The 13,245-nt window shown below is 49.1% G+C and overlaps 1 protein-coding gene across 1 annotated transcript; it reads right to left on the bottom strand.

The window, feature by feature from the left end:
• Positions 1–6,209: 6,209 nt before the first annotated feature.
• TLCD5 (TLC domain containing 5) lies at positions 6,210–9,644 on the bottom strand. Its single transcript, XM_074976735.1, is given in 3 exon segments — positions 6,210–6,730; positions 9,451–9,527; positions 9,529–9,644. Coding segments are annotated over 3 exon segments (714 nt in total).
• Positions 9,645–13,245: the final 3,601 nt, after the last annotated feature.

Here is a 13,245-nt window from a genome sequence, read left to right as displayed (position 1 = left end):
TGCTTTGATTGGAAACTCTTTGGGGGGCAGAAATCCCTTTTCTCCTTGACATGTGAACAGCACTTAACCCCACGGGCTATGTCTGCACCAGTGATTCTCAATAGGGGTATATGTTCCAAGTTTCCACAGAGGTCTTTCAGGGGGCATATCAACTCACCTATAGATATATCTAGTTTTTGATCAGTCGACATAAAAAGCGCTACCTAAGTCAATACAAATTAAAATTTCATGTTGTGTGTTGCTTATACTGCTCTATATACTATTCACCAAAAGGTAATTATAATATTTATGCTCTAATTGACTTATGTTATAATTATAGTATGTAGATGAGAAGGGAAGCAAGTATGGCTGTAACAGCAACAAAGGGTCCTGTGGCACCTAATAGACTAACAGAAAAGAAAAGTGTGGCTGTGGCATGTTTGTAGTTTTATGTTGGATTTTGAAAGCAAGTCATTTTTAAGTGAAAATAGAACTTGGGTGTACACAAGCCAAATCAGACTGCTGAAGAGAGTACAACAGTTTGGAAAGGTTGAGAACCCTTGATCTATATGGCCTCCGGGACACAGGCAGGTGGAGTAAGTGTTGCCCCACCTGAAAGTGAGCATCTTTACTGCACTGTACACCTAGGCTTTCAGCTGCTGGACCTTGAACTCACAATCTTGCACACAATTTTCAGCCTGCACCAGGCAGATCTGTTACTATTGGTCTGCAGCTTGAGCAGCTGTCCTGCAAAATGAGTAGTCTTGGAATCATATTACAGCAGCTTTCAGGTTCTGGGGCCATCCTGACCTCGTTCCTCAACCTAGATCCTGTGGGCTTGCTGTTCTGAGTCTGCGTGCTTCGTGTGGGGCAAATGGAGAACTTGGCTTAAACCAGAATCAGAACCCACACTTCAATAAATTCAACTTTATTCCCAAGTGCAGACATACCCTTAATGTGTGGTGTGGGCACACTCATACACCCTTGGAGGACTGGGGAAGAGAGGCAGAGCATCTGTTGTTGCTACTATAAGATATGTAAGTTATTATAAGGATCATCTGCCTCTTTGGAGGACGCCACTGTGAAGGCTGCTGTAATAAAGATCCAATCTTCCAGGGACAGCCTGGCCTCTTTTGTGCTACCTAATGAAAATGGTGATCCTTTGATGTGGTTTTTCTCGGTCACACTGAAGAATCCATTGGCCTCTGCTCAAGCAACCCAGGGCGCCTTATTGCACCCACAAAATTCTCCTCGGGGTAGCGTGTGTGTCAGCTTCATGAGATGAAAGCAGCCCCGCCACACGAAAAACATTTGTCAAACATTATCTCTTGGCACATCTAAGGCTGGTCGGGTGTGGCTTATGCAGAGTGGCTCAGTTCCCATATGCACCGTGCCAGGAGACTTTCAGGACCTATAGCTCAAACCTGGCTTTCTGGTAGATCAAGTACAGGCTCTTATTTCCCCAAGCAGCTCAGGCTTTAGCGGTGATGAAACTAAATCCACTCCAGCTTTGGAATAAACTTACTTCTCCTGTATAGCTATTCCCATTTCTCCGTGCCTGAGCCTTTGCTGAGATAGGCATGGCCAGAACAGACCCCAGACTCAATTCCCATTTGTGAAACCATACCAGATTGGCTCAGTCGTGACATTTGGATCTACAGCCACTACTAACATGAGTTGCAAGTGTTGAGAGCCACAGTGTTACAACTCTCAGGTGGTACGGTAAAAGCTGCATTATCCAGCACTTGAATAACCAGCAAGTTCAATTAACTGGCATCCGCTGGGGCAATGGCAGCAGGGCTGCCTGCCTGGCAGCAGTTAAGGCCGGATGTTGTGGGGACAGCTGCCCAGTCCAAGTCATCATCTGCTGGGCCACCAGCAATGGTGCCAGCCACCCAGCTCAAATAAACAGCACGTTTGATTATCCAGCAATCCCCATTCTCTGGGGATGTCAGATAATCGAGTTTGTACTGTCCGTTGCTTTGGAGGACTCAAGAATGAATACAGCACCAGAACTGGCTGCAGTACAGCAGTATTGTGGGCCCAGATGTGATCAGGGCCTCAGCAGCCGAAGGGAGCAGCTGTAGAGAGAGTCTTACTGGACAGGAAATGTTAGACCTAGCCATAGCAGAATTAAATTTTAATCATTTCAACTGATGTTTATTTTTAAACATTAATTTATATTTTTACTATTAAAATTATTTTTAATCTTAGCTTTACATTTTCGCAGCTGTGGGAAATTAGGAGGATGGCAGTTAATTATGTAATGATAGATAATGAAGTTCAACACATTAATGCTTTATAACGATTAAAACATGCAGTTAATATTACACCAAAACATCCTCACATAAAGCTTGGAAAAGTTCTCAAGCAGCATTTTTCTTCCTTTATGTATCTATAAATTGATTAATATGGATGAAAATGTCAGTTGCGGTGTGGTCAATGAACCTGAAATTTACCAGTAAAAATCTAGTTCTTCCAAACCCAATTATACCCATTTTACAGATGGGGAAACTTAGGTGCAGAGAACAAGTTATTTGCCCAATGTCACACGGGAAATCTGTGGCAGAGCCACAAATTGAACTCTGCTCTCTTGTGTCCCAGGGCAGTCATTTCATGAGGAGATTACCTTTCAGCCTCCATGTTAGCATGATAGTGGTAACATGCACAGCAATCGATCACTAGCTTTTGATTTTTAGGTGGCATGACTTATAAATCATAGAGATATTGCTTGCTAAACAGCTGGACTCCAGTAGTTCCCCTCAAATTACAAGCCAAGTTAGCTGAAGATTCTGAGACTTCCTTTTGACAAAATGCCTGTATTTTATCTGCCAGGTATCCCATCTTTATTAAGGATCAAATCATTCAAAGCAATTGCAAATTTAATAGTGATTTCAGTTGAAAATATCTCTCAGCAGTCTCTAGTTTGGAAAGAGGAGGGTGCATTATGAGAATTCACCATCTTTTAAATACCGCACCACCTTTCACAGCGATAAGAGACTATGGGGAACGATAAAGGGCTGTTAGCTCTAATATTAGAATGCAAAGGCCTCTCCTATTGAACTTCTTTTTCATGTTAATTGAGGATCCCTCTCAAAGAAAAATCTTTGTCTTGTGCAAAGGCATCATGACCTTTCATGCACAGCAAGAAGCAGATGATTCCTCAATTTAAAGGTCTCATGTCAGACTCTCCCTACATCCTACACACTACTTTATGGTACTTGCTAAAAGGAGCAGGTGGGCCTCACAGAGAGGCACGTAAAAGTGTCCCAAAGCTGATTACAACAAGACTACCTACTGTGCCCATTGGTTCACCAAACAACAGGCTGGCTGCTTTCTAGTTGTATAGCCATTGTGCATCAGCTGTTAGGTCCCTACCCTCAGTTCATCTGAACAGCCTTGGGCAGCAATTTACAAGTGGACATAAATTTTCCTTGTAGCCCCCACTTGAGTGAGACACAAAGGTCTCCTCACCAGAGATCGTACATCCCTTGGACTCTGCCAAGCACCGCCTCTTGAGTTTCCTCCTTCTCTTCCTGTTATTCCCTGATGATAGTTCTGATTAGCTCATCAGCCTCCTGCCTAATAAAGCCATTGAGCACCCATCTCTCAGACATGCCCACACCAGGGGGACAGTAGCAAGTACTTGAGTGGTCAGAATGTGGGCTAGGATTGAGGGGCTTACCCCTTTGTCACATGGATGCTTTCACCATTCAGCCATACGCTGCAGTCTTGGACCCAAAGAGGAAGCAACGCGTGATTTGGGAGTGGGACACATCAAAGACAGCGATCCATTTACTTGAAGGGAGAGGTCAGCCAGCAAGTCACAACTCAGGGCCCAGCTGTACTGAGTCCTACCACCCTCCTTTTAAAGAGAGGCTGTGCACAGCAAGTTTATGTTTCAAAAGACTTTACTACAATCTTATCAACCCATCACTGGCTTTAATCACCATGACACTCTGGCAAGGAGTTCATGGCTCCTGCTACCCCTGCCACACAACCTCAGGAGACCCAGGAGCTCCAGCTAATTTGCAGCGGTATTTTCACGAAGACTCCATTTGTCTTCCCAGCCATTTGGTGGTCAGAACAGAGATAACCACCTTTGAGGCTGAATCTTCTCTTCCTTTTCCTCCAATGCCCCTGCATTTGTCTTCTCTCTCCTTGCAACGGCAGCTTTCTCTCCTAGCCCCATAGGAGATACCCTCCCCCACTGCAGTTACTCACCTTCCCTGCCCCATCTCTCCATCTTCCACCACATACCTGTGCATTCCCCAGCCCCACACCCTGCATGGTGCAGGTGCTGCTTCCCCCACCCTCGACCCCCATTCAGACAACAGGACAAAGAGGGACAGCCACTGCAGGCTCCAAACAAATGGGGCTGGAGATTTTTGATCACCGGAGGAGTTGCATTCCCACTGGAGCCATCGATCCAGCTTCACATTCCTCCCCGCCAACAGCCAGAGTGACAATCTGGCTCTGATAGAGCAGGGGGAAGACGCCTCCTCCTCAGAATCAGAACGTAGAATCAAATGAAATAAAAATCTTAAATGAACAAAAATGTTCCATAGACGCTGTACAGATGTTAAGTCTGTGCTCTAATATGAAGAAAATAGCAATAGGGGTATACTACTGACTGGCTGACCAGGGTAGTGATTGTGACTATGAAAAGCTTAGGCAGTTTAGCGAGACTATAAAAATAAAAAACTCAGTAATAATGGGCAATTTCAACTATGCCCCTATTGACTGGGTATTTGCCACCTCAGGATGGGATGCAGAGAGAGTTTCTTAACATCTTAAATTAATAGGTAGCAGGTTTAAAACAAAGAAAAGGAAATTCTTCTTCGCACAGCACACAGTCAACCTGTGGAACTCACTGCCAGAGGATGTTGCAAAGACCAGAACTTTATCAGGGTTCAAAAAGAAAACTAGATAAATTAATGGTCCATCAGTACTTAGCCACGATGGATAGGGATGGTGTCCCTTGCCTCTGCTCGTCAGAGGCTGGAAATGGATGACAGAGGAGGAATCACTTGATTCCCTGTTCTGTTCATGACCTCTGGGGCACCAGGAATTGGCTTCTGTCAGAAGACAGGACACCGGGCTAGATGGACCTTTGGTCTGACCCAGTATGGCCATCCTTATGTTTTTATGAAGGTACACAGCTACAAATAAGAGAAGAATTGGTTGGCAAGAGAATATAAATACAAACAGCAGAAGCAGGACTGAGAGAGAAGAGACACTTTATTAAAAGCAGCTACAGGCAAAGACATCACTTCAGGTCTTAGCCCAACTGGAGTCCTATCCCTCCATGAAACAACTTCATTTCTAAAGGCACCGGGTTCAACCAGAGTAAGCACTGGGTGTCTGAGCAGTTCCTCGAACCCAAGTGTGTACTGTGTTATTGCACAGCTTGGGAAAGCAAGGCAGAGGGTAAGAGACGGCACGGCACCACAAAGCTGGTAGCAGAGCTGGGAAGATTAGACTCTGCACAGACCTCTGGGCTTAGAACAACACTGCTTCTGAGGAAGCCCAGCTGATGGGGTTGAGGGGAGATGGCAAAGAGTGAAATTGTGATTTACAAGAGCCCAGGGCTTCGACTACTGCTGTGGCTGCGGCAGCACCCTGAGACCCAAACCCTTCAAATTGCTGCCGGAGCACTGTGTGTGCGGCTCTGAAGGCTGCCTGGGTAGATGAGGGCGCTGCGCCTCACTCCAAGCAAGGCTGGGGGGTGGGTGTACCATGGTCCAGAAGGCACTGAGGGCCAGCTGCCCTTGGCCCCGCCCCTTCTGCCCTTGGCTCCACCCCCTTCCAGATGTGTGGAGCCAGCCCCCGCCTCCCCCTGACACCCCTTGCCCAGGGGCCCAGTGTGGTTGTCACCTCCCCTGTTCTGGAATAAGTTGGAGTTCCAAAGTGTTCCCAGACCATGCAGTTGGCCTGGGCCAGACCAAACGGCTTGCGTGGCGGTTTGAGACCATCTCAGTGCTGGAGAAGTCAGCACCTTCATGCCATTCTGCAGGATGGGCAAGTTATTTGGTTCTCTGCTTTCTCTTCTGTTGGACACCCAGAGCATCATCTGTTTCAGGCTCTCCCAGGCTAGCTCGTGGCAGCCAGTCCAGGAAGTGGTCCATTGCGCGTTGCTGCTTGCGCTGAAGGGTTGTCTTGCAGGACTGCTGCTTACGCCAGGATTCCCAGTCTCCTATTGCCACCCTACGAGTCCATTCAGCACAAGGCTAATGAGGTGTCAAGTGCACGTCGCTGCTGCTCCTGCTCTTCCATGTGTGGTACTTTTTCAACACTTTTCTCCTAGAGAAGCTGCAGATTTCCATCATGAACCCCACGGACACAACATACATAGCCAGGCCTCCACCTTTCAGTAACCATATGGGTCTGGGTGAGAGGATCGTGGAGCACATGATCCACCCTCCCACCCCAATCCGCAGAACCATGAAGAGAGCCACAAAGGAGAAATCTACCACGTCCCCCACAACGCTGTGATACCGCCCAGTCTCCCGCAGGAACCAGCGGGCCTGCAGCAGCGGGTTGGTGATCTCGCTCACGAAGAGGATGGCATTGATCTTGGTGGCTGACTTGCCGAGTCCCAGCACGAGCATCATGCCGCATATACTCAGCACGTGATGAGACAGCATGAGATATCCCTCTGTCTGGAAGTACATGCACCAGTTGAGGTCAAAGATAAAGTAACCCAAGGTAAGGCACAGCACCCAGGCCTGGAGAGGTGTGTTTGGCATCCCTGAAAGAAAAGATGTGTGCATTCAACTGAGAAGAAACCTTCACAGTGGACACCTTGCACAGTATCTCTGCTCTCCGGTCCAAGCTGCCAACATGAGCAAGGAAGATGCTCCTCAGGGTTCTCTCTAATTTTTTTTCCATCCATGAGCAGAGTAATTTTTGTTTTGTGCACTGAGGTATGTGCGAACGTGCACCACCAGTAGACACACATGCTGCCAGCTGTGGGCACTCTCTCAGCTGGGCAGCACCTGAGTCTCTCCTGGGTGGCCACCCAAGCGCTCAGCTTCCAGGGAAACACTGACACTCTCCCCAGATTTATTACTTCTGAATTCCTTGAGCATGGCAGAGCCGACGCAGCTCAGAGAGAACTGGAGTTGGCTCTGCCTTGTGCATCATTAGTAGAACCGTTAGCTCTGCAGGTAGAGCCAAGGTCTGGGCTGCCAATAGAACAGAATCAGTTTAAGTGAAGGCAAAATTGCCCTGGTGACACACAAGTCAGAAAAGACTCAGCTTGACTCTCAGATCCCAGGTGAAGTCCTCAGAGGACTGGCAGGCAGAAAGATATTTTAACCTGTACACTTAGCAAGTAGGACTAGGGATGTTTGAGAGGCAATGAACTTGGAAAGGACCCAAACAAACTGCCCGCTACATCCTGGGCTTCTTGGGTGGAAGAGATTTTGTCCATAAGGGACCTGTCCCCACATAGTCCCTTTCCCCCCATTTCTACCATCCCAGGATCATAGCTCTGTAACTCTGCAGGGCTTCATTCATGAATGCTTGCAGATGTGTCTGGACCAGACTGAACAGACACACCATGAAGAAGGTGAAGAACAGCCTGAAGGATGAAGCATAGTGGTGACCCACAGGCCTATTAGCAGCTCATGAGGGGCTCTTCTAATGGACTACCACGCGGCGTGACAAAAGTTATGGACCCCCCAGCCCTTCTCCTATCCGTGGCATATGCACTATGTCAGAGTTTATGAAGGGGCCACAGATGGTTGCCTACGGTAGCCCTATGCTATGTTTCACCTTCCCTGGCTAGTTGGGGCATATTTATGGCCTCCAGAAAAAGGCTTGGCAGGATCAGCTTTTTAATCAGTATAAGTCAATCTCACTGTTCGCACACAGACCCACCAAAATATTTCCATCCATAATCACAGAAATTTACAGAAAGGAAAGCAAGAAAAAATTATGTTTAAGAACTTAAGGGTCAAAATGCAGTAATTTAGACTCCTGAATTAGGCTTGTTACGATTCGACTAGTGAATGAATAGTTCAATCAACCAGATTTAGGCTATTTATCTTGTATACACTGATGTGCAACACTGGCATTTTGTGAGTTTTGCAGGACAGTTAACTCTTTCGTATCCACCATTCTATCATCCAGAACTCTCAAATATCCAGCATTTTAACCATAAGTAAATTTTAGCTCCATTTTCCATAAGTACAGGATAGTGAAACTAAATACAAATAAATACAGCACATACAGTACAAGTTTACAGTGTACAATGCTACTCCTCTGCATACGTTTTTGTTTGTTTCTTAATATCTAATCTTGTTTTCCTTTCATGTTTTGCACTGCTAGGTATACCTCTCTATTATCCAGAATACTTGAATATCCAGCAGTGTCACAGCCCTGGAGCTGCCAGATATGAAAGAGTTCGCAGTAGTGTTGTAACCATGTGGGTCCCATGATGGACAGCCACAAGGTGGGTGATGGGATATCTTTTATTGGACCACCACCTGTTGGTGCAAGAGACAAGCTTTCAAGCTTCAAAAAACTTTTCTCCAAGTCTGTGGGCCTCTAAGATCTGTTGAAGTCAAAGCTTGGCTCTTTCAATAGCTGAAGTGAGTCCAATAAAAGTGATTCCCTCACCCACCTGGTCTCTCTCAGTTTGAGTTTTCACACTCTGAAAGCTTGAATTATTTGAATCTCACCTTTTGCTGGAATTCAGTAATTATCAACCCTCCCTGAAGAGTTTCCCCACAAGTGTGAAATTTTAAAATTTATAAAAGTACAAAAAAGCTTTAAAACAAACAGCTCAGATTACCCAGCAAAGTTATAAAAATAAACACTGAATTCTACCCAGCCTACTTATAAGCCACCAACGCGGCGAAGTTGGGTGCGTGTGGGAGGAAGGAGTCTAGTTCAAATGGAGAGCTCTTTCAGTTTAGGGGCTTGATATTTTAAGTTGTCGTCACACATTGTTCTCACATTAACAGCAGAACCCACTGTGTTCCAGAGGATGAACAAGGAGTACAGGATATGGGATTAAGTTAGAGGTGGGTGGGAAGAAAGGAGTTTCTTTGTTCTTGGTGAAGTCTAGAAATGTGCATGGTGCTTTGACCAAGAGCTCAGCCATGACTTTGCTCTAAGGAATTTCAACATACCGTTGGGTATGACTGGGGGGAAACAGGTTTAAAAACAAAACAAAACAGAGGAAAAGAGAGACACAGCCTGAGGATGAAGCTAGGCAGACAGGGACTGACAAAAATACAAATGGATCTCATGTAGCAGATCACAGGCTGGCAAAGAACATCCAGCTCCAAGCAAGAAAGAACATGAAAGAGAGAGATCTGGTATAAACAGCAAGAGATAGCAAGGGGAGCTCTAAGACCAGAGAACTAACCCTGCTGCACTGATTATGGGTAAAGACAAACACAGACACCACCTCTTTCCAGAGAGATCACTGGTTCTGGAGCAAAACTTCACCAAACATACCTGCCTGTGTTAGAGACCATGGACCATCAATAAGAGCAATGTAACCAGAGAGGCTGGTGGCAAGGACCCCATGTGTCAGTGACCAGCCGGCAACTCCACTCGTAAGTACGGTGCTTGTTGCAGTAGCAGAAGCTGGTGTAGAGCAAGAGCCAGGCAGTCAGGCTGCATGTCACCTGGAGAATGAGGAAGAGCATCCTCCTAGAATGGATAGCGGAAGAGCTTTACTGGTGAAGTGACCCACCTAACAGACCTCCATCTTTTGGCTCCCCTTCGAGCCAGCCTCAGCCCTGTACTTTTTTCAGCACACCAAACCTTTTTGTCCCCTATGGTGGCCACTGTGCCTACTTGCCTCTTCACATGCCGGTTCAGGTTACTGGCACCTCAAGAGGTTCCACAAACCTCTTTGCCTCCCAGCAGCCCCTTGGCTCAAGTCAAACAGGCAGCATGGAGGCACGAAATCCAGCTCCCTGCTTGGACCATGCCTTGACCACTTTGCTGCCCCTGAGTGCATGGCAGAGCCAAGTGCTCAACACATGGCTGCAGGTCTGTCAGAGAGTATCTTTCGCAGGGAACGGGGCTTAGGAGCTGGGGTCCCTGCTGTTCGGAACTGCAATGCACCTAGCATATGGAGGTGATCCTGGCCACAAGAACAGCTGACACTCTACCACCACGGACACCAGGTGCCCAGCACTGGTACCCTGAGCATACCAAAGCGACACGTGTTTTATGGAGTTCATCGCTCTCAGCTCAGCTCATCAATAGGAGGCAAAGCCAGCCTGTTACACCCCGCATCTAGAGCTCCCCACTTGCATGCAAGTCCATGAGCGGCAGCTCTCACAGCTGGGGATGCTTTGTGGCTTGGGGGGTGAGAAGCAGCGGCGGGGAGGGAGCCTGGGAATGCTCTGGGGAGGAGCAGGCCCACTGAAGGGGGATAAAGGGGACGTGTGTGCGCGGGGCTGGCGGGCAGGCACACGGGGATCCCACGCCCTGCTGGCTCCACCCCGGGGCCCAAGTGGGCCAGGCCTCGGAGCCCAGGGGCAGGGGGAGAGCAGCAGCTGTCCCCGCGGGACTCACACCCCCGCCCCGGCGGTGCTCCCAGCCGGGACACGCAGGGGAGCCGCTGGGGGGCGGGCAAAGCGCCCTGCCTCCACCCACGGCCGGGGAGTCCCGGCAGCCCCGCTGTTACCTGCCGGGACCCGCCTGTCCAGCGCTGCGCCTGCGGACGCCGCTCGCCTGCTGGGGCTCGGCGCTGGAGGGAGGCGGCAGCAGGGGCGGGGCAGACGCAGGTTCCCCTGGGCAGCTGCCGGCGGGGATGGGAAGCCCAGCTGGGCAGCAAGGGAGGAGGGGCCCGCACCGGGAGGCGTGGGGGGTGCCGGGAACTAGCGCCCCGGCTGCACAGACCCAGGCCGGGCGAGCTGGGAGGGGGTCCCCCAGTGCGCCTGCCGGCCGGCTGGCTGGATTTCCTGCTGCCCGCGGCTGGGAAGTGAGGGGCCCTCTGCCCCAGCGCCGCTCGAGAGAGGGGCTCAAACCCAGCTGGTGGGGTGCAGAAGGGCGGGGGCCGGGGGAGGGAGGCAGGGGTGGAGCAGTGGGAACGTGTCCCTCCTGGGGGCGGGCAGAGGGGCTGCTGTTTTCACAGGATCCAGGAGAAGGACAGGTGGACCCACGAGCGAGCTCCGGCCCTTGGGCTGGTACCTGCCCCATCAGGCTGACGGGCACCGGTGAGGGCTGGTCGCTCACTTGTTCAAACTCCCTGCCCCACCCAAGCGTTCCTGCCGGGCGACTGGCTTCCGGCCATGCTCTGGCACCGGCAGCGCGAGCACCTGCTTGCAGCCACGGGGGGTTTCCCACAGGTCCCTCCAGGTTTCATGAGGTTGTGTTGAAAACAAGGAGCCCTATTTCCGCTGAGAGCAAGGCCAGGCAGCGGTCGAGCTAGCCTGGGCCAGGAGGAGGCAGCAGCTGGCAACTTAGCAGTGACAGGGAGCCAAGAAGTCAGTGGGACCCATGAATGGTCCTTCATCTCAGTAGGGCACAGCAGAGCAAGGTCTACTGAGCTTCTCCTGCACCTGCGGACCCTGCCTGCCCCCACCCCACCTCACCCGCTGGGGCTTCCTATGTTTCCCCCTCTTTGCCAGAGCTTGAAGAGTCACGAATAGCTGAAAAGTGGCATTCCAGTTTTGGGGTGCCCCAGTCCATGAGAGGTGTCTGGGGAAGGGAGCAGGCAGGGGAGCAGTAGGAAAGTTCAGGTAGGGGGCATGAGTTCAATCCTTGAGGAGGGTATTTAGGGATTGGGGCAAATAGATGTCAGGGTTGGTGCTTGGTCCTGCCAAGGAGGCAGGGGACTGGACTAGATAACCTCCCGACGTTCCTTCCCGCTCTAGGAGAGGCATCTCCAATTATAATTATAATTGTTTTTTGTTAATAAGTCACCTTTTTTGAATGCAATGATTTGATTCCTGTGTCCTAGAGAAGGGTCTGTGTATATGCATGTCTAAGACTGAAAGGTCAACTATCGGACTGCAGCTTAATTTCTTCCTCTTTGTTTTCAAGCTCTCTCCTAAGGGAGGAGTCAGAGCTTGGGGTTGCCACATAGGGAGCCATCCCAAGTATGTCTACCTCGGTTTTAAAGTGGTGGTTTTCTCATTTGGGTGGTGGCAGCTACCTGCCAGGGTCAGGGAATCTGACTTTGGGAAGCTTTTAAGGAGAAGCCTATTGAGGCAAGGTATTTTTAAGGTCTCTTGAGGGCCCCCACCTTCTGCACTCAGTATCAGAGTGGGGATCAGCTGTGACATAAGGCCTGAGCTTATCAGACAACAAACTGTATTTGCTGTGTGTGTATGTACAGCACCAAACATACTAGGATGATACTAAGTACTACTCGATTTCCAGTAATTGTGTAGCATAGAAAGACTATTCGCGGGCTCTTAATGAAGGCTTTACTTCCCTTTATACTTGAACGTCTCTAGCATAAAATATGTTGGCATTCTTTCATCTGCAAGAGATGGTGGGAATTGTAGCATATGATGTAGATGGTTTGCAAGGTCTCACCTGACTGAATAATCCAATCGGAGATGAGCTCAGTCTTTGGCACTTATTGCACATGTGTGCATCCTGCTTGGAAGTTGCTCGCTTCCTGCGAGCTCTTTTCTCTTCAAGCTGTAGGAGGCACACTTGTCACAGACTTTGATATCCTGATGGAGATGATGCCACCCCTGGTTACAATCACTTGCCAAGTTTTCCCTTTTGGTAAAGATCAATTCCAGATTTCTTCATATCTCGCTTGCACACGACTTTGTCACAGAATCATAGAATTCTAGGGCTGGAAGGGACCTCAGGAGGTCATCTAATCCAGCTCCCTGCCCAAAAGAGGGTCAAACCCCAACTAAATCATCCCAGCCAGGACTATGACGATCCGTGACTTAAAAACCTGTAGGGATGGAGATTCCACCACCTCTTATGGTAACACATTCCAGTGCTTCCCCACCCTCCTAGTGAAACAATTTTTCCTAATATCCAACCTACACCTCTCCCTCTCCCTCTGTAACTTCAGACCAATGCTCCTTGTCCTGCTGTCTGTCACTACTGAGAACAGTCTCACTCCATCCTCTTTAGAGCCCCCTTTCAGGAAGCTGAAGATGATATCAAATCACCCCTCCGTCTTCTCTTCTGCAAAGTCAATAAACTCAAATCTCTCAGCCGGGGTCATACTGTTGTTGTGGTCCCCTCGGTCAGCTCCTTGGGTGTGCGTCCATCTTCCCACATACTCAGCTGGCCCAGCCAGCACAGTTGCCTTTGTTT

This window comes from Carettochelys insculpta, chromosome 25 (assembly GCF_033958435.1).
Source record: "Carettochelys insculpta isolate YL-2023 chromosome 25, ASM3395843v1, whole genome shotgun sequence".
Lineage (NCBI taxonomy): Eukaryota > Metazoa > Chordata > Testudines > Carettochelyidae > Carettochelys > Carettochelys insculpta.
This window is presented reverse-complemented; position numbering and strand designations above follow the sequence as displayed.